General features: G+C 41.1%; 1 protein-coding gene across 7 annotated transcripts in view; it reads right to left on the reverse strand.

Moving 5' to 3' along the window:
- The window catches only part of LOC134879245 (ELKS/Rab6-interacting/CAST family member 1-like), a 115,332-nt gene that overhangs the window by 39,099 nt on the left and 48,816 nt on the right, over positions 1–27,417 (reverse strand). For 4 of the 7 annotated variants that reach the window (XR_010167812.1, XR_010167813.1, XM_063905646.1 and 1 more), the window contains 4 exons: positions 26,880–26,891; positions 19,318–19,453; positions 16,854–16,985; positions 12,067–12,227 (listed from right to left, as the gene is read on the reverse strand). Coding sequence is in view for 4 of the 7 variants with exons in the window: in XM_063905646.1 (XP_063761716.1) it covers positions 12,067–12,227; positions 16,854–16,985; positions 19,318–19,453; positions 26,880–26,891 (441 nt within the window). In the remaining 3 variants the exon portion in view is untranslated. The remainder of the gene's footprint in view (positions 1–12,066; positions 12,228–16,853; positions 16,986–19,317; positions 19,454–26,879; positions 26,892–27,417) is intronic. The other 3 variants (XR_010167814.1, XM_063905647.1, XM_063905645.1) reach the window with 1 other exon arrangement.

Below are 27,417 nucleotides of genomic sequence, written 5' to 3' on the forward strand. Positions count from 1 at the left end.
CACACACACACACACACACACACACACACACACACACACACACACACACACACACACACTGATTTGCTTCACAGATACAAATATTTTAAGTTGTACACACCTTTTAAAACACACAATAAAATATAAACCAAACAAATCAAACACATATACAGTATGGTTCTCACGTAGAGGCGAGAGTACACACAAACACACACACAGACACTGGTTTACAGCCCGACAGGAGAAGTCACAGAGCAATGAATGCAAATCAGAGCAGGTTTTATGAAACATTTCTGAGTGCTGGCCTGCCATGTGCGCAGCATCAAAGCAGAGACAGCCAATAAAGCCTTGGTTTATAGTAGAACATTTTCTGCTGCTCCCTCACTCTCTCTGTTGCAAGAGCACCAACACAAAGTTCCACTTCACTAGATTATAACAGAAGTCATTAGAGAGAATGATCGACACCTAGCGCAGTTGTTAAGTGCGTGCAACACTTTGAAACTGCTCTCCACGGCTGAATTAAGCCAGACACATGAAAGGCATGAAAGCAGGGTGAAAATGCATAATAATGATAAAATGATTTCGGGGGAATTACACTCAAGATGAAGCTTTTATCCAACGCCAACTTTGCCTTGATAGTATACTTGTTTATTAAGACTGTGAAAGTGATTATCATATTATCAGGGCAGCGGCCAGGTCCTGATGTGATGGAAACTTTATCTTTGACTACTCAGATTAAAGAAGCTGACTATATCATGTACGAAAACACACTGAGAACAGCAGGATTTTTGGAGATCTTTTTTGAAAGCTGTGTGTGCGCGTGTGTGTCTTAAACTATAGTGGAAGTGGGTCAGACACACTGGATATGAATGATTCAGTGTGAAAAGAGAAGACGGGATGAGAGAGCATCAGAGAGAATGGAAAAACGTGAGAGAGTGTTTGTAAAATAGGTTAAAGCTGGTGCATAGGATAAGTGTGTGTGTGTGTGTGTGTGTGTGTGTGTGTGTGTGTGTGTGTGTGTGTGTGTGTGTGTGTTTGAGAAGGAGAGAAAAGCTTCCCTCAAGGAGCTGTTGTACATCAGAGAGGCTTAGAGAAAGACAGCGAGAGAGCTTACACACACTAACACACACACAGGAAGAAACAGCACTGACAGGGAAGGGAATAAAATAACTGGAGGATTTGGAGGGAAAACAAATCAAAGAGACGTGAAGGGGGGAGAAAGAGCAGCGGGATGGGGAGGCAGAGATACAAAGGGGGGAGAAAAAGAGGAGGGCAGGTGGGACTGCTGCATGACAGAATGAGGATCTGTTCTTGACACATTCTCCCTCTTTTCTCTCCCCTCTCTCTCTGTCTCTCACACATTAAGAAACACACACTGTGACTAATAAGAAAGGTGTAAAAATGCATTATCCGTGGTCCGCGGGAGTTAGCTCTTTCCATACGACCACACACACACACACACACACACACACACACACACACACACACACACACACACACACACACACACACACACACACACACACACACACACACACACACACACACACACACACACGGAGCAGTGAGACTAAAGATGCAGCTTTTGTCGTACTGGTTCTTTACAGCAAATCCATTTCTGCAGAGGCCAAGACATCTGCTAACAATCCGTCAGCGCTCCGGTCACAGGAAAGGACACCTGCAACTCCCACATGTCTTTGAAAGACCATTTCTGAAACCTGTTTTGCTTTATTTGACAATGTGAGAGGGACAAACGTGTTTCTGTCAATGTGCTGTATTTATAGAGGCTACCTGTGTTACGGCTACTCTCCGCTGCGTTTACGTAGGTCAAACTGCTCTGAAAAGTGAATGGAGACAACGTGACATAAAGAGGACATATTCTGCTGATTTTCAGCTTCATATCAGTATGTAGTGTCTCTCCTGGGACATGTCTCCATGCTTTAATGTTCAGAAAGCTCTTTATTTTCTCATACTGCCTGTGCTGCAGCACCTCTTTTCACCCTCTGTCTGAAACCAGAGCCCAGTCTGTTTTGATTGGTTAGCTGGCCGGCTCTGTTGTGATTGGTGATCAGCTTAGAGATGTCACGCACCTTAACCTATCAGGTACAATGTACTAAAGCGCTAGCCAATAGGAGCACTAGGGTTACTTAGTAATGTCAGTATGTTCCGGAAATAAGCAAAGGAGTGTAATGGAGGCGTTTCAGGCGGGGGGGAGACGACCATTGGGGGGAAAAAACATATAGAACACACTACAGGAAAGGGAAACCTCCCCAAAAATGGCAGCATAAAAGGGCATTCAGACACAGTTAAATGAATAAATGTGTAATTTTGTGTTTTAATCAGCATCCACATTTAGCGCTATAAATACCTTGTTTCCAATATTAGCTTATTTGTACAATTTATATAATCTTGACCCTTTATTTTGACAGGTTTCCATCAAAACAAGCACACATTTGAACAGAATGTCCTTAAAATCAGCAAAAATACAAATTATTGTTCGTTTCTATCAACTGCTGTTATTGGAATAGTAGGAGTACTTTAAGCAGTGACAGTCAAACTGTAGAGTGTGAATAAATGTTGAAAGCATGATTAATATATGGCACCTTTGTGTATTTTGAATATTAATTGCAGGAAGGTTCAAGTTTCTTCAGGGCCGATCTGAAGTTTCTCATCTGACGTTATTTTTGTTTCTTTAGCTCAAGTTGATTTCACATGCTTTACATCTTTCATGATTTATTTGCTTGTCTTTCCGTATTTCACTTTGAAATTGTTGCAATGTTACTTTTATCAATACATTTACTTTTCCACATAGAAGTTTTTCTTTTTCTACTTTTTACACTGACTCTTATTTTCATTATCTTTAATAGCCATCATTTTAAGAGTTAAATATAAGCCCAATGATTGACTTCATTATCAAAGCTTCAATGGAAACATAATCGCATTGTGATAAATTTCATCTGGTGCGTTCATGTGCTGAGTTTCTTTGTTCACCACTTATATCCAATGACTTAAATGCCTCACTGTGAGCCAGTTTCCCTTTAAGGAGGCAAAAGTCTTAATATGGAAACACATTGTGCAAATTATAGTTGTGCAGTCATTTATAACCATGATTATACTGTTGATGTGAGAGCGTCAGGTTTAAATCTGTTTATTTCTCTCTCCAGCTAATGTCTTTCCTTTCTCTTCAGAGTATGTTAAACAAGCCAGTCTGTCAGTAGCATGTCCTCCTGTCTGTTTACTTTAGTTCTACTACTTCCAGAATAGTAATGTAATTGTTTGCCATCTATAATGTGCAATCCAATGCTTTGGAGAAAGAAAAAAATCATGTTTTCAACTTTTTGATTCGTTTCCCTCTTTAATTGCAGTTTAATGATGTGTTCCTGGGCTGGCACTCGCAACCTGTAATCGTCTGAGGGAAACAGGCAAGTTGAGGTTTTGCCGCATCATTTTTTCCTTCATCTGCTCTTTCTCTCAGCTTGTTTCGTTTTGTTCTGATGTGTTTAGTTCTCTTTCATCCTTCAGAACATTTCCCCTCTTGTTCTACGCTCTATGTGCTTGTTTTAAATCCCCTCTTTTGATTCAGCTCAATTCAGAGTGCCTAATTGGTGTGAGCGTTCTGTACAGATTACACATAAAAAATGGCAATAAAAATAGAAAATTACAATAAGATAGAGTCAGTACCATAAAAAGGAGACTTTCTCTTTGTTTTGTCAGCTATATATTCAGCTGAAGATCACTGAGACTTTTAGAAAGCCCTGCTGTTTGAGTACGACTTCTAACCGGAGCACTGCTTTTATAGCTTCCATTTTTCCCGATTCAATCTCTCCCTCGGTTTCTCTCAAGGGAGAAGGAAAAATCAAAAAACAAGAGGAAGACAGCCAGACTCGGAGAGAAAAGGGCAAGAAAGCCAAGTACAGAGTGGAGAGAAAGAAAGAAAAAACATCGGGGAGCGCCCTTATTTCGAGCTTGTAAGACTAAGTGTCAAACGGCGTGCCCCTTGTTGTCATGCTAAGCCCTCAACATGTCTGTCACACACACACAACAGATACGCACACACAGACTTTGACACACTGTGGATTAATGTCATTGCTGGGGGATCAAAGTGCCTGTCTCTGGCGCCTGTTTGGTGTGCTGCCATAAGAATGACTACAAGCATTTGTGTAGGAGGATTTATTTTCATACATGCATGCGTGTGTGTGTGTGTGTGTGTGTGTGTGGTTTATATCCAAAGGAATCATGCAATTCTTACATTAGTGTTATTGTGTGTCTGCGTGTGCACTGAAAAACTGAAACATTGGCTTAAATTAAACTTATTATGTGAACAGACTTCACATAACTGTATTAGGTTAGTGGAAAGCAATAATATTAAGTTGAACATACTACTGTATTTTTTATTTAGACTAAATAATATTGCTTTCAACTAACCTAATCTGTTCAAATAATACATTTAATTAAAGTCAATGTTTCAGTTTTTTCAGTGTGTGTGTGTGTTTGTCATATTGTTATTTATGGCTTCCTGGCTGTTAGTAGCTGAGCTGTCGCTGCATTGAAAAAATATCTTTGACTACATGTTCACAAACAGAGGGACGCAAAACCAACACAGACACACACGCACGCACGCACACACACACACGTACGTACACACACACGTACGTACACACACACACACACACACACCCCATCGATTAGTTTTAGTGTGCAGTGACAACAGGGAAGACACAGACAGAGAAATACAGCCGGGATGCCGGACTGAAATCAGGCGGTAATGATGTTTCCAGACAGATGTGGGCTGAGAGAGGAGAGATGGAAAGAGGCAGCACGGATGTAAAGAATAAGGGAGAAGAAGAGAGGAAGAGGCAGAGAGGGGAGGAAGGGATGGAGGAAGAGGGTTATAGGGAGGCTGGGTGAGAGATAAAACACAGAACAGAGCAGCAAAGGAGAGATAAATTGAATTTATAGTGTTCACCTTGAGGCATCAGCTGAGCTCTCGCTGCAGGAGGCTGAAGACACTTGGTGCTTCAGCAGCCTCTCTTTATAGTTTAATTGTACATGTGGTGCACACAGCAGCGTTTGTGTGTACACACAGTCAAATCGTTCTTATTGTAAATGCTAAAAACACTAAAAGCTCCCTTTTGATTTTCTTTAAGGCAAACAGAAGATCCTGTCACAGTAAATGTGAATACATTTTGTAATTTTAAATGAACTGCTGATTTGTCACAGCCACAGGCAGCCTCCCCCACACAGGGAAAACAACTCAAACTGCATATTTTATTTCCCTGAAGCAAACAAAAGTAAAGGGATTGCTGTGTAGCCTGTTGCTGTGAGCTTTGGCCATTTGCATTGCCAAAACAATTACCAACAGCAGGGTCTTTTCATTGTGATGCTTTGGGGTTTTCTTTTGTAATAATAGACTTTTTAAGCACCATTAACTATATCTCCATAGCAACCTTGCAAATAAACAGAAATCAGTGCCAAGCTGAACTCTGAGTTTAACGCTCACATCGACCCTTATATGCACAGCTCTTCTCTAGTGAAGTCCACTGGGTGAATGCAGGGGAGTTGGACATACCATAAGTGGTTATAGATTTATTACACACTGTAGTCTGAAGGATTGATGGATGAGAGGAAGCAGCGAGGCAGACCGAGAGGAGGTAATATCATTTTTTGTGGATATCACAGTTTGGTTGGCTCAGCTCAGTTGTTGTTGGACAGCTGTCTTTCTCTTCTCCTCTTTGCTTTCGCCGCCATTAAAACATTTCTGCTTCTTTTCTTTCATTTTATTATCCTGCTTCCTGCCCCCACCCTGTCGAAAAACAGATTTACACCTCTCGCCCTGACCTCTCCACTCTCCTTTCTTCTCCTTGTTTTGCACTCTTCACTTCTTGTTTTGTGTCTTCCTGCCCATCCTTCCTCCCTGCACCTCCTCTCCTCTCAGCACATTGTTATGGTATCAGAACGGAGTATTTGCTAAATATGTTGGAAACTAAAGGGATGTTTTGCCTGTAGGGAAAAGCTGCATTACAATGTCTTAGACTACGAAAGCTAATGTAATCATTATTGTTTGTGTTACTTACAATAAATGTTCAGTGATGTAAGTGCTGAAGCATTTTTATTAATCATAGCAACACTATCCAAAAGCCAAACAAAATCTTCTGTATGTCTGTGAGGAAGTCTGGTTTTAGACAGTGGTGTAAATTAACTAAGTACATTCACTCAAGTACGATTTTAAGGGAATGTGTACCTTTACACCACTACATGTATTTAATCCCTTTAGTTTACAGATCTGGATTAATGATGGTAAATAATCAGCCCTTAAATCAGACTTTAGTTCACCTGCAGTAAATCCAGCAGCTACCCTGCAGTATACAGAGCCATTCAAACTAGCTGCACCTTTACCAGCTCTGAGAACACTTTAATGATCAATAATTATAAAACATATCAGAGATATTATTCTGAAATGGACGATCAAACAATGACTACTTTTACTGTCTCTACTTTAAGTACATTTAGATGAGAGTACTTTCTACTTTCACTGGAGGAACATTTTGAATACAGGACTTTTACTGTGACAGAGTATTCCTACACTCTGGTACTTCTACTTTTACTCAAGTACAAGATTCCAGTACAACTCCCACCTCTGGTTTTAGGGGTATTGCATATGGAGTTAAAAACTGTGGAGCAGCGGAGTGAAGAAGAAATGTGTGTTCAGTATTCAGCAGAGCAGAACAGCGCAGAGTAGAACGGGCTTTAATTCACCCAGATTGGGATTTCAGACCTGACGCCCTGCTGTTACACACACACTGTCAGCACATTCCTCCAGCTGGCTGCACACACACACACACACACACACACACACACACACACACACACACACACACACACACACACACACACACACACACACACACACACACACACACACACACACACACACACACACACACACACACACACACACACCAAACACATGACAACACACATGACCACAAGCACTCATGAGGCTGGTAAGAGAATGAACATGTGCATATTTAATGTATATCAAAAACGAAAATATGTCTCCCTGTGTGTTTTACGAGTGTGTGAAGGTCGCTGCAGATGATTTATCAGTGGGAAAGATGCATGATGGAGCCCTGCAGGGCAGAAGTGTGTAGCTCTGTTTGTGTAATTCCTCTGCTTATATTTAATGTAATATGGTGTGTGTGTGTGTGTGTGTGTGTGTGTGTGTGTGTGTGTGTGTATGTGTGTGCTAGTGTTATTTTAATGTTATTAGTTTGTATTTGCGAGTTTGTGGATGTTGCATGTGGTTTTATGTAGATATTAAACGTGGGAATGTTTATTCTTTATTTCTTTATAAAAACTATAGTGTGTTCTCTCTTGGCAAACACACACACACACACACACACACACACACACACACACACACACACACACACACACACACACACACACACACACACACACACACACACACACACACACACACACACACACACACACACACACACACACACACACACACAATAAGCAATAAGAGAACTAAACGGAGGAAACAGAGAAGGCAAACAGAGTGTTGTATTCCAGCTGTGTTTGGTATATATGAGTGTGCATGTGTGTTATTATTTTCCATGTCTGTCTAAGAGAGCTCTGAAACATGTCTTATCATATATCACTTCTTACAGTAACATTAAACCCTACACCGATGTGAAACTCTGCACCAGGTCCGACATCAAACCCCGAAGAGTTACGGCAGCGTGTGTGTGCAGAGACAGTTTGATGTGCATTACACCGAGATATATGGACTCACAGGACGCAGCCACCTCAAACATCTCACGTTTTACATGTGGGAGAAAGCCAGAAGCAAATGACGTATTTGCTGACCAAACGCTTATGTCTTCTGAAAAATATGAACGGTGGCGTCATGTGCATAACTCACAGCGAGACATCTAGCAGCTACCTGACCCAAAACTACACAATATCCCAAATATGTGAGGGGAATATCTTACTGCAGACTGAAAAATATCATGTGTTATGCAAAGGCAGAGCAATGAAAGAGCTGTGTTTGTTCCAGTACGTTGTCAAGTAATCACATACGAATGCAACAATTCTCATAAGCATCTGCACCCTGGTGTAGGCTTTACTGTAGAGGAAGAATATTTAATGTGTTGGGGTGAGAACTGGAGCTACTTCTGATCAGAAAAAAACCACTACGCATAGGGAAAGATGAGGAAGTGTTGGTAGGACTCAATAGACAAACAAACAGCTGGGCAACAATAAATGAATACTATCTTTAAAAAACAATTAAGATTGGTGAGACCAAGTGACTCTTCTGTAGACAGATTTTATGATTTAAAGGAGGAAAATGTGTTTATATAACCTGTTCATCAACAAATGTGTGATACAAAATATATTATTTCCCAGGTCAGAATAACCTGCCCAAAAGGCACAAAAAACCATAAAATTAGAGGTGCATAAAGTGCCTTGAAAAACTAACTTGAGTAGAAATAACAAAACAGCCTTTTCTATTTCATCAAACCACGTAAAATGTGCCTTTTACTCCATGAAACAAAGACGTGTCAATTTAAACAACTTCTATGTAGAATATGTGGTAACAACAAAACAAATTAATGTCAAATGAACAATTTGCACTCGTACTGAATGCCATAAATATTTACTCATGATGGAATATATACAACACCAGAGACGATGAGCAGAGTAAATATTTGGTCTGCGGACAGTAGGTATTTTCTGTGTATGGAAACAAAGAGTCACACCACAGTTCAGAGTCAGGACAAAGTGTGTGACTGTAGTCTTATGATGATGGTAACCACCAGACATGTGGACTCGAGTCACATGACTTGGACTCGAGTCATGATTTTAATGACTTCAGACTTGACTTGATCAAATTCAGCATGACTTGCGACTCGACTTGGACTTGAATACTATTAACTCGAGACTTGACTCGGACTTTGCCTCTTTTACTTGTAATGACTTGACATGTCTCGAGTCAAAACCTAAATTTCCTGATCATGGACATCCTTCCCTGCAATGCCAACTTGCGAAGCCCCGAAGACCGTAAAGTGCGAGAGCCCGCAGGCAAGCGCGAGCGATGCAATCATGTGGCGGATTTTGGCCTTTTTGGATTGGATCAGGGATTTAACCAACGTGATTGGATAATCCCCGGCTTTCCCTCATCTGTTTGTTCACGATTTTCCCAGATTTCACCTACGGAAAGATGCAATTGCACCGCGGAAGGGAAGCTTAGTCGAGAGCTGTCCGTCCGGTCTGCATGAAAAAACAACCTTCTCACTGCTGTTGCACATGTTAGTTCTCTCTCTCTCTCTCACTCTCTCTCACACACACACACACACACACACACACACACACACACACACACACACACACACACACACACACACACACACACACACACACACTTACATTTTCGAGGCAACACCTGAGAAAAAAAATGGTTCACTTTTCATTTTCCCGATGTGAACCCTAAAATAACTGCCCCTATTTGTCTCTGCTGTTTTTGTAAAGTAGTTTTGTAATGCAGATTAAACATTGTTTATTAAAATATTAAGTCTCATTGTAATTAAAGGAACATGTTTACATACTGTAACATGCTCAAGCACTGCTTTCAGACATCCACTCAGCTCATATGCCTCACTGGTCAAGGCGCTTTACTAACTTTATGGTCACATTGGTGCCTTCCGTGCTAATACAATTCAAACCCAATATTCACTCTCACTTGTTCTCTAAGATACTTTGAAGGTCTTAAGGCGCATGTGTATATCGTAACAGATTTCAATACAGAAACATTGAACATATTTCAATCTGTACTTATAAAATTAGACTGTAGATTAGATTGATATGTTCAAATTATGATCGATAGTCTAATAATCGCAATATTAAGTGAAGAGTACATGATGACTTGTTCAGGACTTGAAAAAGATCGGGACTTTGACTTGGGACTCGACTTGGCTTTGATGTGACTTGGACTTGGACTCGACTTGCCCTTCTCTGTCTTTACTTGGGACTTGACTTGGACTTGACTGCTAAGACTTGGGACTTGTGACTTGCCAAACCGTGACTTGGTCCCACCTCTGGTAACCACTATGAATTCATACTCACGAGCATCGGGACAGAGGAGTAAATGATGGCTAGATTTAAATATCCCACTGGAATCCCTTAAATGTAGTCATGCATGTGTGTGTAGGGTGGTCTGTGTGTGTGTTTGTGTGATGCTCTTGCATTTATATGTACATGAAGTAAGGACACAGGTCTGTGAGCCTGTTCATCATTGGGCTTGTATTTTTGGAAATAGTCAATAAATCCATCATAGCCTGCTTGCACACGTGCACACTCCCACATGCAAATGCACGTACCAAAACAAGGCCACGCATTCTGAAGTGCTGATGCTTGTAGTAATTGCACGGGTTGTTACCACGGTGATAAAATGGCCAATAACTTGCTTACCTGGCCTGTGAATGGACATGCTGCTGGACAAACACACACACACACACTCTGTCTCTCTCTCAAAAACAAAGGAGTGCTACATACGGTAGAAAAACGCAGAGTGCAGGAAAACTAAATCATAGCCCATGCCTTCATTTTCCCATCATGCCACAGTAAAAGATAGTCCCACAGTGCGTATAAACAGGCAGGACATGCTAACACGGACATTTCTCGTTGGCTTCTATTTCTGTCTGAAACAGCGTTCCACTAAATTAGGCTTTGTTGTAAGGTCTCAGCGAGGATGTACAACGGCAAAAAGTACAGGGACTCATCGAACTGCTGGACTCATCTCTGCTGCACTTAAAATGCAAACCCATCTATTATAATCACATTCAAATTTACGCTGAGTTAGAGCGTATGCATGGGTGTGTGCGAGGGTCTGTGTATGCAATCAATCATATGAAGAGCTGGACAGCGGTACATGGTTATTGCATTAACACACTGCTTATACTTCTATAGCTTTAAAGTGCTGAGCAAAAGAGGCAGGAGATAAAAGCAGAAAGGAGACGGAGAGGTAAAGACAGGAAGAGGGAAGCGATAGTTGATGAGGTGTCAGTCGATGATCCAGTCGGTGTGACCAGTGACCACCTTCCTGGAACACTGAAGCAACATGGGAAACTACTGGAGATATCCTAAGGGTTGCTAAACTCAGGGGGAGAGTTGAAGGGTGGGTCTGAATTTAAAAAAGGAAATATTCTGCTCATTTTCAGGTTCATATCAGTATTCAGTGCCTCTACTGGGTCATGTCTCCATACATTAATGTTCAAAAAGTGTGTTGGAGGGAAACTCGAACACAGGGATTTTAGCCTTTGCAGACCATTGACATGCACAAAAACCTATAGAACACACTACAGAGAAGAGAAAACCCCCCAAAAACAGGGCCTCTTTAAAAATGACTGGTTGGAGACTTTTTACTGTATAGTGACTGGTTTGCTAACTGGCAAATACAGTAAGTTTAATAGAAAATAGATTGTAATAATTGCTTAAAAAATGTAAAATATATTTTTAGCCGTGATACAAACGGTGCAGTGTGGAAATGTCAGTCTGCCGCTCCAAACCAAAACACCAACTATAGGAGGGGTTGCCATGAAACTTTAAACAAGCATAAAAAAGGCCCAGATAGTGAATCATACTGACTTTGATGATCCTATAACCTTTTCTCTCACACACCATGATGTTTTCAGTGAAATATTTAAATAAACATTGTCTTTACAGTAGGATTAAGTACCTGATGAACTGAAGATATTCTGATCCTGTTTGCTATTCTGTTGAAAAAACAATGTGGTAGTACAGCCTTACACAACTGCTAATAAAGCCTTGAACACAGCCTTCATTCATAAAACTGCTTTAACTGTTTTTAAATCTGCATATCATGAAGGAGAATGGAGAGATAGACAGCTTTAGGGACTGGGGAAGATGTAGGCAGACAGATAGAAATACATGTCTCCCCAGTGGTGTGTTTGTGTCTTCGGAAACATGATAAATTACATAAATGTCCGCCGCTGGATGTTTACGTTCAGCTGTTTTACATGTTAACATAAATAAAGTCGTAAAAAGTGTGTGTCTTACTTCATCTCCAGGACCTCCTCCAGGTGCTTCCGCCGCTCAGCCCGCAGCGACGTCAGGTGACCTTCCTTCTCGGCCAGTGAGAGCTGAGTTGATGACAGCTTGGCCTTCATCACGTCCAGTTCCTGCTTCACCTTCTCCATGGCAGCCAGCAGGTCCTCCACCTGACACACACACACACACACACACACACACACACACACACACACACACACACACACACACACACACACACACACACACACAGAATGTAAGATATTGTATACTTTTTTCAAACTTCGGTCTGAATCTGATTATGTTTTCCTTCAACTTCGTATACGTGTGTGTGTGTGTGTGTGTGTGTGTGTGTATTTGACAGTCACGGTGCCTTTGAAATTATTTAATAATTGTTTTACATGAAAAGCTCTATTTTAGAACATCAAATGATTTTTTTCTCCTTGCTTTATCTTCTCTTCTATAATTTATCATTTATCTTTGTCGAGCTGTGTATCAGTTTGCCAGTTTATTGTTTTTGTTACTGTAATTCACACAGCACGCGCATCATACATTTTCCCTTGGGTATTTCTTTCTCTCTTTTTCTCTAGTTGTTTACTCACAATTTCTCTTTTACTAAAATAAAAAAGAGAAGTTGAGGGACGGAAGAAAAATAATTTAGAGAAAAAACAAGAGAGAAAGATCATCAGAAAGATACAGTACATATATTTCTTCAGAAAAACAGATGGCATCAGCAAAAAAAAGAAAGAAGATGAGCTAAATCTGAAAGCAGTTCCTGTTCAGGGAGAAAAAAGTGGGGAGCGAGATAAAAAATGAGTTTGCTGGTAAAATACTCCGTTTTCTGGGTACAGGAGGACTGCTTTAACATCAGCATGAATGAATGAACAAATGAACACACTGTTTTTCCGCACAAGCTGTACCAGTGTACTGTCACAACACGTAAAGGTTCCCATGCTGCCGTTTACTAAAATAAAAATGTGACGGATTGGAATAAAAAAAATGAAATGGTGACGACATGAATGAACAGTAAGATGTACAGTAAAAAGATGGTGACTGAGTGATGTTTGTAATGATTATTTGTTACCTTTGACCACGTAAAGCCGGCTGTGGTGAACTCATGCATTGGAATGTGAGAGAGCTGCATACGAAAAGAGCAAAGACAGAGAGAGATGGGGTAGGAGAGAGGACACAGAGAAAGGAAATGGTATGGACAGAAAGAGAACAAATAGGGGAAAGAGCAGAGTGGACATAAGAAGGATAAGGGGATGATGAGAGTAGGAGTGAGGTGTTAAAGAGGACAAAATGAAGTGGAGGCAAATAGGGCATAAACAAACGTAGTAAAGAGGTGTATGAGGAGCGGGAGTTATGACAGAAACAACACAAATGCAGAGAGGAAAAGCAGAGAAGAGAAGAGAAGAAAGAGAAGAGAAGAGAAACATTGTAAAAGAGCTCAAGTGAAAAGATAAACTGTTACGCGAAAGAAACAAATGCTAAGCTTGTGAACAAGAGATAAAAGGATGTGCAGACAGAGCTAAATGCTGAACAGTCAGAAGCACAGGTAGCGTTAACAATGCAATTCAGACGAGACAGAGAGAAGGAGAGGAGTGTGAGACAAGGACAAAGGCTGAAGAAGTAGAGGGAAAAGGCTAACGGAGATGTAGAGTTTGAAGGATGGAAGGATGCAGGGAGGGATGCAGGGAGGGGTGAGGAGTGACGAGGCTCGGCTGGAGAGGAGGCTGCAACCCTTCAGTCTGCTGAATGTGTGTGTGCGGGTTTCAACTTCAGTTTAGGAGGAAGAAAAGAAGTTAGTGAAAGACGGAGAGTGTCTGTCTTCAGTTTTGGAGTGTGTCATACTCTTGACTCATTCCATTGTCAAACACACACACATCCACCTCTGTTTAGTGATCACACACACAGCATGACTCACATCTAGCAGAAAAGCTTCAGTATATTTACTTGTGGTATTGGTCAACCACTTTTGTCTGCAAACCCTGGGACAGTCCCTCTCTTCTCACACACATAAGGTTGTCAATATACAGCAGAAGTGTATGTGTCTGCCAATATAAAGTCACGGTGTGTGTGTGTTCCTGTTATGCCAATGTGTGCCAATGCTATTATAAGCCATGTGTGTGCCTTTGAACCTCCCTCATTAAGGGAGGAAGTTGTCATCGTTTTATAAATCATGATGTGAAAGGGTAATTGCAGTGACGCGGTTAAGGAAACAGGAACACCAAAATATTTATTTACAATTTACTCTTGTGTATAGAGACACGTTTCCAAGTCAGAAAACCAAAGTGGTGTCCACTCTGGCTGCTGCTGAATGCCATATTGTGCTGGGACTGCTATTTAAATGCCGCGCCGTTTAAATAGTAGTTAGCACTTCTTTTCCGCCATGACTGTGTGTGTACGGATTATGTGGAACGCCGTCCTGTGTATAACTGTCCTGTCAGTGAGCACAGATGTGTGTAAGGCTCGGTGAGTGGTGTTGACGTTGGATGAGGACTGCGCTGAGTGTGTGTCTGCCATCTCCACTCGTTTCACCGCACGCTGCCGTTTCTGCTCCTTCCTCCTTCACTGAAGCATTTCAACTGGAGGACGCTCTCCAGCACACCGCCCTGGCCTCCATGGCCTCCGCTACGTCTAAGTAAAGCTGCCACTTGTAGGATTTCAGAAGATTTTGATATACTCATGCCAAATTAAATGTGAGAGTTTGGCACAATTAGTGTAAACACATTAAGCCAGAGTCTGCTTCAGGAGGATACACATGTTGGATGGGACTTTTCCATCTTTCCTTTCCTTTTATTGTGAAAACCCAAAGCTTTTTAAGCCATAGGTTATTACTGTTATATCTGCTTTGTTTTTGATAAGTTGCTCCAAGGACGACAGAACTAAACTAAAAAAAAAGGAACTTATAGCTCCTTTAGTGTATTTTTATCTGCTTTCTAACTGGATTTGAAGAAAAAAAGGAATTATTATGCATTAAAGAAAAATGGCTGAGTAGGAGTAAAAAACAGCGACTCATCAGGTTTGTGGTCGCCATGGACCTACTAATATGACTCAAAGGAGACCTGCCAAGGTAGAAAAAGGGAACTTTGTGAACTCCGGGGCCAATCTTTGGAGTGTTTCACGGTTGTCTTTCTCTGCCTTAGTAGAAATAAGTATTTAGTACTTCCCTTGCAGCAGAGACAATGGCCTTGGAACGAAATACAGACTCTGGCTCGTCCAGTCTAAATGCAGGCTAGGTTCCTGAAATGGCTCCTGGGCCTCCTGAAAGGTCAGTACAGAGGGAACAGGCTACATATATGTCCTCCTAAAAAAATATAACCACAACCTAAAACGGTTATGTTCAAGTGACAAAGCCCTTTAGTGGCTTTTTTCTAATACTGGCAAAGGAGACATCAGGGGACGTTATTACATAAGAACGCAAAGTGAGGAGGTCCAGTGGGATGGAAGTGTCAGCAAAACTCTAAATTCAACACAACGGTATAATTGTGTTCATGATGAAATCCTGCTTTCCTTCACTAAGTAGAAATGTCAACCCAAGCCATGATGTTTCTGTTTTATTTGCTAAGACCTAACCAACCACATCAGAAAAACAGGATGTGTTTTTCCAAGGTAATAACCTGCACAAATGTTTTACTTCATTTGCTGAGATTTTGCTAAATATTGTATGATCATGATGATTTGTGCTCAGGAACATGATTTGTATGTATATTTGTAAGCACATATTATGTATCTGCTTGCTTAAATCACTACAGCTGCATCAAATTTCCAGAATCAAATCTCTTAAAATGTATTTTCAGTAGCATCATTCCTACAAAAGAAAAATGGCAGTTTTTTTTTCCTTTAGCACCTCAGAGACTTATATTGCCGTGGCACCCCTGACATTAACCCTGGGTGAGGGTGTTAGCAGTAAAATGTGTGTTTGCATGCCTGTCTTTATGTGTCTGTCCAGAAGTAGCCTGGTGAGTAGAGGTCAGAGAGGACGGCCAACACAGAGAGGCAGGAACAACAATGGAGCCGGCGATACTGCCAACAGCTACAGCAGCCGTGTTTTCTCAGCGCAGTTTTCATCCCTACAGCACACGCTGTTTTTTCCCACTTGTCAAAACCCATCCAGGCTCTGAGGAACATTTCCCATCTCCATGCCCTCGTTACGTCTCTGGCACCCAGGGGAGTGACACACACACTCCCACTGGTCTGAGGTTGAATCCATTAAACCCTTCCCTTCAGAGCCTCCCTCAGCACCGCTATAAGCTTTGCTACTGTCCTGATATAGATAACAAATATTACAAATTGGAGTGGTGGGGCTCGAGCTGAATTTGAGAAATAGCTGTTTGTGAGCTCGGGCTGGAGTGGACAAAATACTAGCTGTTCTTTAAATAGGGATTTATTTACCTCTGGGCAAACACACGAACACATGCACGCACGCACGCACAGACACACACACACACACACACACACACACACACACACACACCTGAATGAGCTCAGTTGGCACAGGGCATATGTGCATGCCGCTGCCATTAGCCACTTTTGGCATAGCGATGTTTAGCTATGTCAGAAAGGGTTTCTATGTCGCCCTTCAAATGTGTGTCTGTGTGAGCTTCCTGGTGTCCAAATGTCCCAGCAAAGACAGGGAAATGAAGGAAATCCTCAGGAGGGAATTGTGTAAATCTAAAATAATAACCGATTTTTAGGTTTAGGGAAAGGTTTGGGTAACACATTAACTGGTCGGGGGTAAGAATCCTCTTTAGTCATGCACACTGTGTACTGTGTGTGTGTTAGCTACTGACCTGTTTCTCAGAGTGTGTACGTGCGTGCTCCTCCTGGGCGAGCACCACCTCCCTTTCCGCTGTGATCTGAACGCTTTCCCTCAGCGCCTCCTCCAGCTCCTCGATGCGCTCCTCCTTCTGGCGTAGGGAGTCCTGCAGAGGGAAAGCATGCAATGTGAGGAGAGAGCATAACCTTTAGCCATGCTGATAGCATCAGTTTATTAATTCAGCTTCTATTAAGAAACATACACAATTCCACGACAGCAGTTCTGTGACTGAACTTTGGCACATCAAGGGTTTTAATGCTGATCATTTAAAGATGCCTTTTAAGCTTTTTGAGGTTGTCCCTTTCCTGTAGTGTGTTATAAAGGTTTTAGTGCATATAAATGTTCTGCAAAGGCTAAAATCCCTGTGTTCCCTTCAGAGGGAGTTTCTCTCTCTCACACTCCCCCCCCCGAGCTGAACAGCTAACCAATCAGAGCAGACTGGGCTGTGGTTTCAGACAGAGGGTGAAAAGAGGTGCAGTATGAGAAAAATAAAGAGCTTTTTAAACATTAAAGGATGGAGACATGTCCCAGGAGAGGCATTAAGTAAAAATGTGAACCTGAACATGAGCAGAATATGTCCTGCTTAAACATTCATTACATTTGCAGGTATTTTGTAATGGACAAAAGTATCAGATAAATTAAATATTGTGTTTCATGATGACATCTGTTTACAGATCCTGAAAGCTTTAGACTCAGCGGAGCATATACAGTACTTCCAAATTTGGTGCCAATCCACTTCAAAAATAAGGGACTAATAAATGCTGAATCCCAAAGCAAACATCATGGTTGCAGTAGAGGAAGTTAATAGGATGTATTATCTATGCACTATGGAAGTCTGTACAAAGTTTTATGACAGTCCTTCTAATACTTAATGGTTATACTATACAATTCAGCAAGTTTACGATAGCTTTTTCCTCCTGGGTCATCAAATGGTTTCATGCGAGGCTTTTAATGCAAGCATACACTGGCCAGAAACTCCATTGGCTCACATAAGGTATAAAACTTTCCTTGATCTAGGATTCTTCAAATCTGACAGACTGCGTGTTACTACATGACATCAGTTTCTTGTAACAGCAGCTTTCTCTGTCACATCTTGCTTAACATGTCCCCGAGGATTAAAACCTTGGACACCCTTCATCCCAACGACTGGAATAAGCTGCAAAAGATTAGCAAATTAGACAAAAATCTGATCTCCATCTGACTCTGAGGACACTCATGAAGCAGTTTCCAAGTAAAACGACTACATGACCTTTCCACCGATTCCCCATAAAGAGGCTTTTGCCAGGCTTCTTGGTTCAATTAAAGTCGAATGAATACCTGATGGAGAGGAAGATGAGACATTACAGTGGCGCTGAACAAACCTCAGGGGCATCTCCAACACATCTGAATCCTGCTCCAGATCCAGCATTACCCAGTGTCTAACTATGCAGACTGAGATGGACTTTAATTACGTTAAATCACCCTATTGTACTGAATTAAATAAATGCTCTGAGTTACACACACATTCCTTTACAGAATGCAGGAATTACAATTGACACACACACTAGTCATGGTCATAACCGCTGCGGTCTCATGAGTGGGACTGACTCACATAGCTTTCAGCTCATCTCCTTACCACAGGCATACACAGAAATGACAAGTTCCCAACTCCTTAAACCAAAGATCCATCACAGCCACACACACACACACACACACACACACACACACACACACACACACACACACACACACACACACACACACACACACACACACACACACACACACACATACACATACACACACACACACACACACAAAGAGTGTTTTCATCTGCCTCTCATCAGACACTGAGGTTGCGATTACTGGAAGAGAAGAGGGAGGAGGAAGATGAGGATGGACGAGGGAACAAAAGGAAATAAAAGTAATTAAGAAATGCTGAAAAACTACACATGGCCGTTCATGTCGTGGTAAATCCACACCTCCACAGACAATTAGGAGATGCTCTCAATCACATAGTTTAGTGTGTGTGTGTGTGTGTGTGTGTGTGTGTGTGTGTGTGTGTCCTTTATACCTCCTCTAATCACCTCACCTCCTTCACTTTTACGACCATGTTCCTCTCCTCTCCATCTTCCATCTGCTCTCCCTGTCAATCATCCCCTTCAGTTTCCCCCTCACACGTACTCCCAAAGCGAGAGCTGCATTTTGTGTGTGTGTGTGTGTGTGTGTGTGTGTGTGTGTGTGTGTGTGTGTGAGTATGTTTGACATTGCCTCAGGCTGCTTCCTGTCACAATTGTCACGTTATGATGAACCGTTGTTGGGATAGCAGACATTATTCAAGGTGGGACGGAGAGAAGGAGAGACACTTTTTTCTGCCTTACTTTTTTTCCACCCTCATCACCCTCCTTTAACTACCAGCTCCCTCCTCCCATTCCTCCCTCCTCTCCCCCCCTTCTCACCTTTATCTGCTGGGAGCTTTGGTTCAGGTTGTCCTCTCTCTTCTTGGCGTCGTCCATCATCTGGGCGTTCCTGCTCTTCTCCAGCTGCTCCTTGTGTTTCAGGTTGGACATCTTCTTTGACTGGTCCTTAATCTGCCTGCGCACACACACGAACACACACACACACACACACACACACACGATACAAGGGGAATGTTAACGTATGCATACAATTGTTAAGACCTTCCTTATTTTCTATAAAAGTAATATAACAATAGTTTTGTGATCCATTAAGTCCATGAAACACACCGGCAGAAGGATGTATTAGTTTAAACCAGATTTGATTTAGTGTAGACTGATTCTAAAAATGTTCAGGAGGCTTAATTAGCTTTTTTAAGAATAATAGGGTAACAAATAAATGACAATAATAATGAAAGTTTATCTATGTTATGGAGTAAATCATGTGCATGCACAGATTCAAATTGGCACTGTACTGACCCCCCCTCCCCACGACTTATGTTATTGTTCTGTTTTTTTGTTTATTTATGTGTGAACCTTGTGCTTGTATCGCTGTCTTTGTAATGTGTATGTGTAATTGTGTCTTTGATATAAGAAAAGCTTTTTGAAAGCAGAAGTATTGTGATTGATTTCAATAATATCCCAGAAACCGCCTCAATAAATGAGTCGTGGTGGCCTCTCTCAAATGAGCTGCGAAGTAAGGTCAGGAGTCTTTGTTACATGTCAGTCTTTCTCTATTTCCCACTATCTCCCTCAAATGAAAACATATTTGCAACAAAATTATTTTTCAAAAAATATAATATATATTGAAGAAACTAGTATTACACATGACTATAAATAAAGATCCTAATAAATATACACTTAAATACCCTCTCTGTCTTCAAAAACCTGCCACATGGACTCCACATGTAAGCACACAAACAAACAAACAGCAGCAAGACTGATCCGTCTTCATTATGCTGCCAGGTCACATGAGTGCAGCTGATGTTTAATACATAAAGTCTAACCGTCTCCAACCAAACGTATTCAGGACACGCTGCCATTAAGATGATGCTGCAATACGCTCTGATTAACCATTCTGTGCAATACAATGGTGTTATAAAGTCTCTAAGGGCCAACATTATAGAATACAAAGCTGTGGATAGACGACCAGATGACATTTGAGATTTCTCCACAGTGAGAAGCATGTAGGTCTTTTCACAGAGGGATTACTGGGTGTGTAAATCATCATCTGGGGAAAGGAGGAGCGATTCCTCTGGGAGCAGAGGGGTCAGGATGGAGAAAGGGTTTAATCCCTGTTTAAGCTGTCTGAAGGCCATTGTGCCTCTGTCACAGACCTATCAGCTATCATAGCAGCCTGACTCCATCAGGACCTTTCATACCTTTCACACACACACGCACAGATGTTGACTAACCCCGGATAATGCCACTGAGGTTTAACAACGGCTACGGACACAGATGAGAGATAAATGGAATGAATAAATGTGATGCTTCGCATGCACATACACCGGCAAATATCCAACATAGACACTTAGACAAAACAAATCTGCTGACTAACACATTAGAAACTCAAACTCAAGAAAAGTCTATTATTTTCTCTCTGTATGAATCAGTGAGTCTTTTGTATGTTTGCATTTTTTAAATGCCTGCTCTGTGTAAATGTTTTTGCACGTGTGTGCGATAATGTTAGCACAACTTTTACAGGCTCATAGATGAATCCATTTTCCTCACTTGCATCGCTGCAGCTGCCAGTAAATGGCTGACCTCCAGTGATGGGAATCAACAGAAAGCTCTGTCACACCAGCAGCAGAGCAGAGCGCTCATGGGAAATCATTTTTTACGAGCAGCACTCTGCATATTTTGTTTCTTAAGGTGTAAACAGGTTCCAATTGTCACAACCTTTGACCTTTGTCCGTGCACCACAGAGCTGTGGGATTAAATCAGCGCGTTTGTTGTGCATATGTTATTTCACTTATTTCAACTAGCTTTATTCTTTTGAGTGCAATTTTCTGTCTGAGTCATAATAGGTACACAGAGTATTTGTTTCCACCTAGCGTAATAGACATATTCTAGTGTTGACATTTTTGTATGATATCCCCTCTGTTTCATCTTTCCTGTTTATCTAAGCAATAAACTAAACTAACCTGAAGTAATGGTAGCATCCATCAAATGGCTTTTACATCAGTCTCACTGCCAGGAAACTTGAGAAATGATATTGGCAGAAGACGGCAACATAAAATCCTCAATGTGTTTGCTAAAAGGTCCAGGGGGCCCAATTCGAAATGTCCAGAGAAATTTGGGAAGCAGGAAGAAAAATAAAAATTCAGCAACGGGGCCAAAGCTGCTCTGCTGCACCTGGGCGCTGAAAGCCAGCAGAATAATAATCTCAGTGTTAAAATGCATGTGCACGTGTGGTTTTTTTGTATTGTTTCTGTATGCATTTTAAAGGCCTACATGTGTTAAATTGCGTCGTTATCACATCAAAATGGGGTTGAAACGCTGACGGTAAAGCAGATGAAATAAGCGTGGGTTTGGATTCATTAGGGTTGACTTTTATTTCCTTTGTTCTGTCCAGATTTCAGTTTACACCCTGAATGTGGGATACATTTGAATATTTAAGATGAATGTGGTGCTCTACGCCCTGTGTGAGTGCGCAACAGGTCATAAACAGGCAGGAATGTTCCTATTGGAGGATCTCCAGGAAGCTCCGAGCATCTGGTTAGCTGAGGTTTCCCCCCTTCATGCTACATTAACTGCACGTATGCGCGTGCTTGTAGAGTAGACTTTTAGTTTCAAACGTTTCTGATGACCCAATGCTCAGTTTACACTTACATCTCTTTCTTCTTTTGCAAACACTAAACACGTGTTTTGCGCAAACCCTATGTGTTACCCTATGTACTATGTGCCTGGCATTTATTTTTTCCTCCTCTTCGCTAATTTCTTGTTCATTAAATCAAACTCTGATCTTTCCCTGCACTTATTTGCTCCTTATTTTACATTTTGCATAAGCATGAAAGGAAATCATTGTTTTGGAGGGAAAATGTACTCGTCCCGTTTTCCTCTGGATGAAATACTTTCATCAGAACATGGATCATTTCTCCCTTCCTTTCCTCTCCCTGATTACCTACACTCCCTTTTTTGTCTCATCCATCTCCTCTGCTTTCCCTCTGACTCCTCGTCTCTAAAAAAATATAAACCAGGAATCAAACACAACAGTCAAACAATCAACTCCTTTTCTTCTCCAAATTTGGGTTTATCATCTGAATATGAATCTTATTTATCTCAATGTCAATCATCTGAGATACTCAAGGGACATTTTATCAGCTGTTAATTTAAAAGCTGACAGGTATTATAACAACATCTGCCCACAGGAAGTCACACATCCATCTGTGTTCTTTCAAGCTAAACATTATTTTTTCGTATACTTGTCAATTTGAGAATTTGGGCTGGTGTCCTTCCATAACATGTATTAACACTAGTGATGCCGTGTGTATAGGAACATACATACATCAGATGTATATTTCCTAAATGCTTATTACATATTTCCCCGTCTGAAATCTTTGGGATGTTGACTTTATTTTAAACAGAGCCTGGTGGTGTGTAATGATGCAAGGAGCTCTGTATGGCTGTGAAAAGGCATGAGGAAGGATCATTCCTCTATAGGGTGTAATAATGTACCACATTAATATTATTTCTATGTTGTTATGTAACTGTAATGTTATGACATGGGTTCACATTCAACTGTGACACATAAATCCTGTGTCAGTGCAGTTCCTTTCTTTCCACACCACATTTCCTCTATGCTGATCTGCAAAACCATATGTGATATGAATATTAAAAAAAAAGTAGCACTGGCGATTCTACACATATTTAATTAAACACTAAAACACTTTGATTACTCTGGTTTAAGGAGCAAAAGTTGCTGGGTGAACTCGATGGCTCAGTGGAGGCATGTGAAGCGGTTTTAATATGTAAAATACTTCCTCTGAAATCATTTTAAACTACTGCTGCAGACTCACAGGAGAGTTAGCTTCACCCACAACGCTGTGAACACAACATACAGGCTCACACACTCACTGACTGGCTGGCACATTTACCCAAAATGTGCTGATAGTGTGGGACACACACACACACCGTGGAGGCTGTGAAATGTTCCAAACACAACCTGCTTTTTATTACCGTCTCCCAGTCGGACCACACGCAAATATCTGAAGCACACACACACACACACACACACACACACACACACACACACACACACACACACACACACGTAACATAACATGCATCTACTTTCCCACATCAGCACAGGAATACATGCAGACATGGGGGCAACACAAACACGTGCAAGCGCACACCTACACACTTGCTAAAATTGTTGTTGACAGCACTTTGAACTTCCTAAATTTTGCAAAACCTCAAAAATACCCTAATGTACTGACTGTCCACACACGCACGCACGCATGCACGCACGCATGCACACACACACACACACACACACACACACACACACACACACACACACACACACACACACACAACAATCTCATAAAATTGAGTAAACCTCAAAGTCTCCAAAACATTAAAATAACGTTTTAAGCTCCCTCATTAGCATGCTGCTGATATCCAGAGAGCCACATTAAGGTAATATTAATATTACATTTGGAATCCTGTATAAATATTTGATCAGAAATACTCGGGGGCCTCATGTATGTTTACTGCATAAAGTTCACCCAACATTAACATCAAGAACTTCCTTTTTACCATTCTGAATTCAGTATGTCCTTTGAAACTACAGGAAGTATCGGTTTGGTTTTCTAAGCCCGTACCAACTATGAAACTCGGAGACAGGAAGATTAGAAACGTTATAGTTTTGCCCACTTTCCGTGCGGAAGACAGTACAAGTAGGACATGTTGGTGGAATAAAATAAAACACTTCTGCTGTTGTTTGGAGAAAGACTGCAAAAAATTCCTAAGTTAGAGACAAAACGATTAAAAAAATATCTTACTTAATAGCGTCTGTCTTCATTTCAGAGATAACAAACAGTAACAGGGTTAGCATGTGACCGAGAGCTGGAGTTGATCTTGGCTGTGTCTTTCTTTTAAATGGAGAGCGACAGGTTCCAAGAATTAAACACGGACACTGTTCTTCAGGCCTTATGTTTGTCTTTTGATCTGAACTCTAGATTAAAGGCTGAGTGAACAGAACAACCATTAACGTGTCTCAGTACTTACATTATACCAATAACTGCAGGGAATACATGCTGTCAGATGAGTACATTACATTACATAAATGTTATTTTGGGGTTTCTGGTGTCCTCTGGATGTTCACCAGCTCAAAGTACATAGTTATCATTGTTTTATCACTATGAAAATTCATCATATTTCAGAATTTTACATAGATTTCTTTATCAGGGTTGAAACGGCATATTGTTTTTCATGATTTTTTTCATTACTGTTGATTTTGTTACTTATTTTCTGGATTGATGTATTGTTTTGTCTAAAAAATGGCAGATATATAATAAAAACGTACCATTATAACTTTTGAATTTTCAGGGAAATGTACTACAACTTGTTTGATTTGAGTATCCAAGCCGCAAATACTAACACATTTTGCGATTATACAGTATACAACAACTGTGCAGCTAGCATTTTTTCTTCTAACTATTGATCATAATACAAAAAAGTATCAATTTATTATAAGGCATAAAGTCATAATATACAGTGAGCTGCCACTTTAAACTGTACTGTCGATGCATCTTTTTTTGTGAATACTGAACCAAAACTGTAAACAAAAAATGTAATTTCCCTCAGTACTGGGAATGATGTGTGTGTGCAGATCTTTTAATTAGATAACTCTCAGCAGTCATTCCTACTCTAGTGTTGTCACCTAATAGCTGGCAGTCTTTCTTGCATCTGTGAAAAAAAAAAAAAAAATGTGCATGTGTGTGTGTGTGTGTGTGTGTGTGTGTGTGTGTGTGTGTGTGTGTGTGTGTGTGTGTGTGTGTGTGTGTGTGTGTGCCTGCTTATTGTCACCCATTAGCTGACAAATCCGTGCCACCTCAATGCTCAGAGTCATACGGGACCTCAAAGGGTTCCCACGCACGCACCCACACACACACACGCACCCACACACACAGAAACAATGCAATTCCCTTTTAAGATACAGAAACCTTGATGTCAGACATTTGGCAGTGGATGAGGAGTTCCTTAGCGCAAGATCAAAACAACCAGAAAAAAAGACAAGGCGAGGGAAAGAACTGAAAAAGGACAGAAGAAGAAAAAGAAGTCTTCTGTCGTCAGATAGCGAGGCAATGCTAACTTTTTCTTTTGTTTCTTTCTCCCTCTAGAGTTAAATCACAAAACACCAGAACAACGGCGAAGAGAAAGCTGACAAGACAGCAGGGGAACCGTGGCTCTGGAAGTTGAAAAGAATTAAAGAGAGCAAAGAAGCAGCTGGCACTGGGGAGACCTTCACGGCAGAGCGGAGCACAAAGAACTCAGACCACCACATTTATGCAGGAAACAGAAGGGATAAGTGCTTATTATGTGGTCCAACACAATGTGCAGGTCAGAGAAATCTCAATATGACTTTGATATGTTTGTTAGAAAAGGCCAAATTCAGACGTTTTGGTTCTGCATGTTGGATTCTCATTACGGACTGACCTTCTAATGCCGGTAGGAATACGTAAAGGCCCAAAAGAAGAAGCAGGATTTATGATTGCCATATTATAGAAAAAGTTTGATTTATTGAGTAAGATCTCTGTTAAATATTAAGCTACAGTCAATTAGCGTAGCTTACCATAAAGCCTGGAAGCCAAGGAAACAGTTAGCTTAGCTGTGTCCAAAGGTTAAAACAAATCCACCTACCAGCACCTGTAATGCTGACTTATAACATATTATATCTTGTTTTTTTAAAACTGTTTTAAACAAAAGTGGAAAAGGCAAAGGTTGCGGTTCAGTGGCGGCTATTTGCCGGACTATTTCTTGGCTAGGAGCAGCGACTTCTTGGAGTCTCCACTGATTGCCTTGCAATCTGATCGGACCATAAAAGATTGTGAAACCTTGGTTGAACATATAAAATAGTGTCTAAACTGTTTGACAAAAGTATGACGGGAATTAAAATGGGGAATGATTTCTCTGTCAAAGCCACAAAGACAGAAACCCAACAGAAGTACGCCGAGCAAAGGTTCACAGCTGTCCAACTTAATGACGCTGAAACTTAGCTCGAACATTTCTCCTGTTTGCTGAGGTAGCCTGGGACTTGAACTTAGATTTGGAATCGTGACAAGACTATAATAAAAGGTGCAGGAAAGAAACAATAATATTTCTTCTTCAAAGAGGCAGTGATGTGTCAGAGAAAGAGAGCACAGTGAAAGTCAAGGTGTCCCCTTCACAGACAGATAGACATGATGAGAATGATTAAAAACAGAGTTTATGGCAGAGCAAAGGAGATGAGAGGATGTCCCGATGCAAGGACAAGAAAGTTTGACAATGAAGGAGAGAGCGCGATGAGCGAGAAAGAGACAGTGACGGAGGAAGAAAAATAGGCGTGCAGTACTAACCTTGAGGCAAAACTGGGGAGAGCAGGAGACAGCGTTGCATTGTAAAGATAAAAGAAAGGGAGAGAGAGACAGAGAGGGAGAGGTGAGAGGGAAGACAGCAGTTGAGTGCTAGGTTAGCTAGCTTGATCACTCTTCAAAGAGGAAGGAGATGAGAGACAGAGGAAGTGACATCTACAGAGACAAAATTAACCAACAGACACATAAACGGGGAGACAAGTAAGGCAGGCAGACAGCCCATCACACAGACAGGTTAGGGGCAGCCATTTCTTTTTTTTAGCACAGTATTGAGCGTTACGAAAGGTCTGCTCACCTCACATGATCTCAACGAACATTTAGAGACACACACAAACTGCAATCACAAACCAAAGCGAGCAACTAGCCAATCAAAGCACAAGCTGAGAGCGTGCCCACTATGAATTATTTCTTCTTCAAGTGTTTTCATATTGCAAACAACTATTTTTCTTCCGCTTCCCGCAGGGGCCACTTGAAATGTAGGCAGCTCTTAGATTTGTGGTCTTCACCGAAAGGCATATGCATG

Source organism: Eleginops maclovinus, chromosome 17, assembly GCF_036324505.1.
Source record: "Eleginops maclovinus isolate JMC-PN-2008 ecotype Puerto Natales chromosome 17, JC_Emac_rtc_rv5, whole genome shotgun sequence".
Lineage (NCBI taxonomy): Eukaryota > Metazoa > Chordata > Actinopteri > Perciformes > Eleginopidae > Eleginops > Eleginops maclovinus.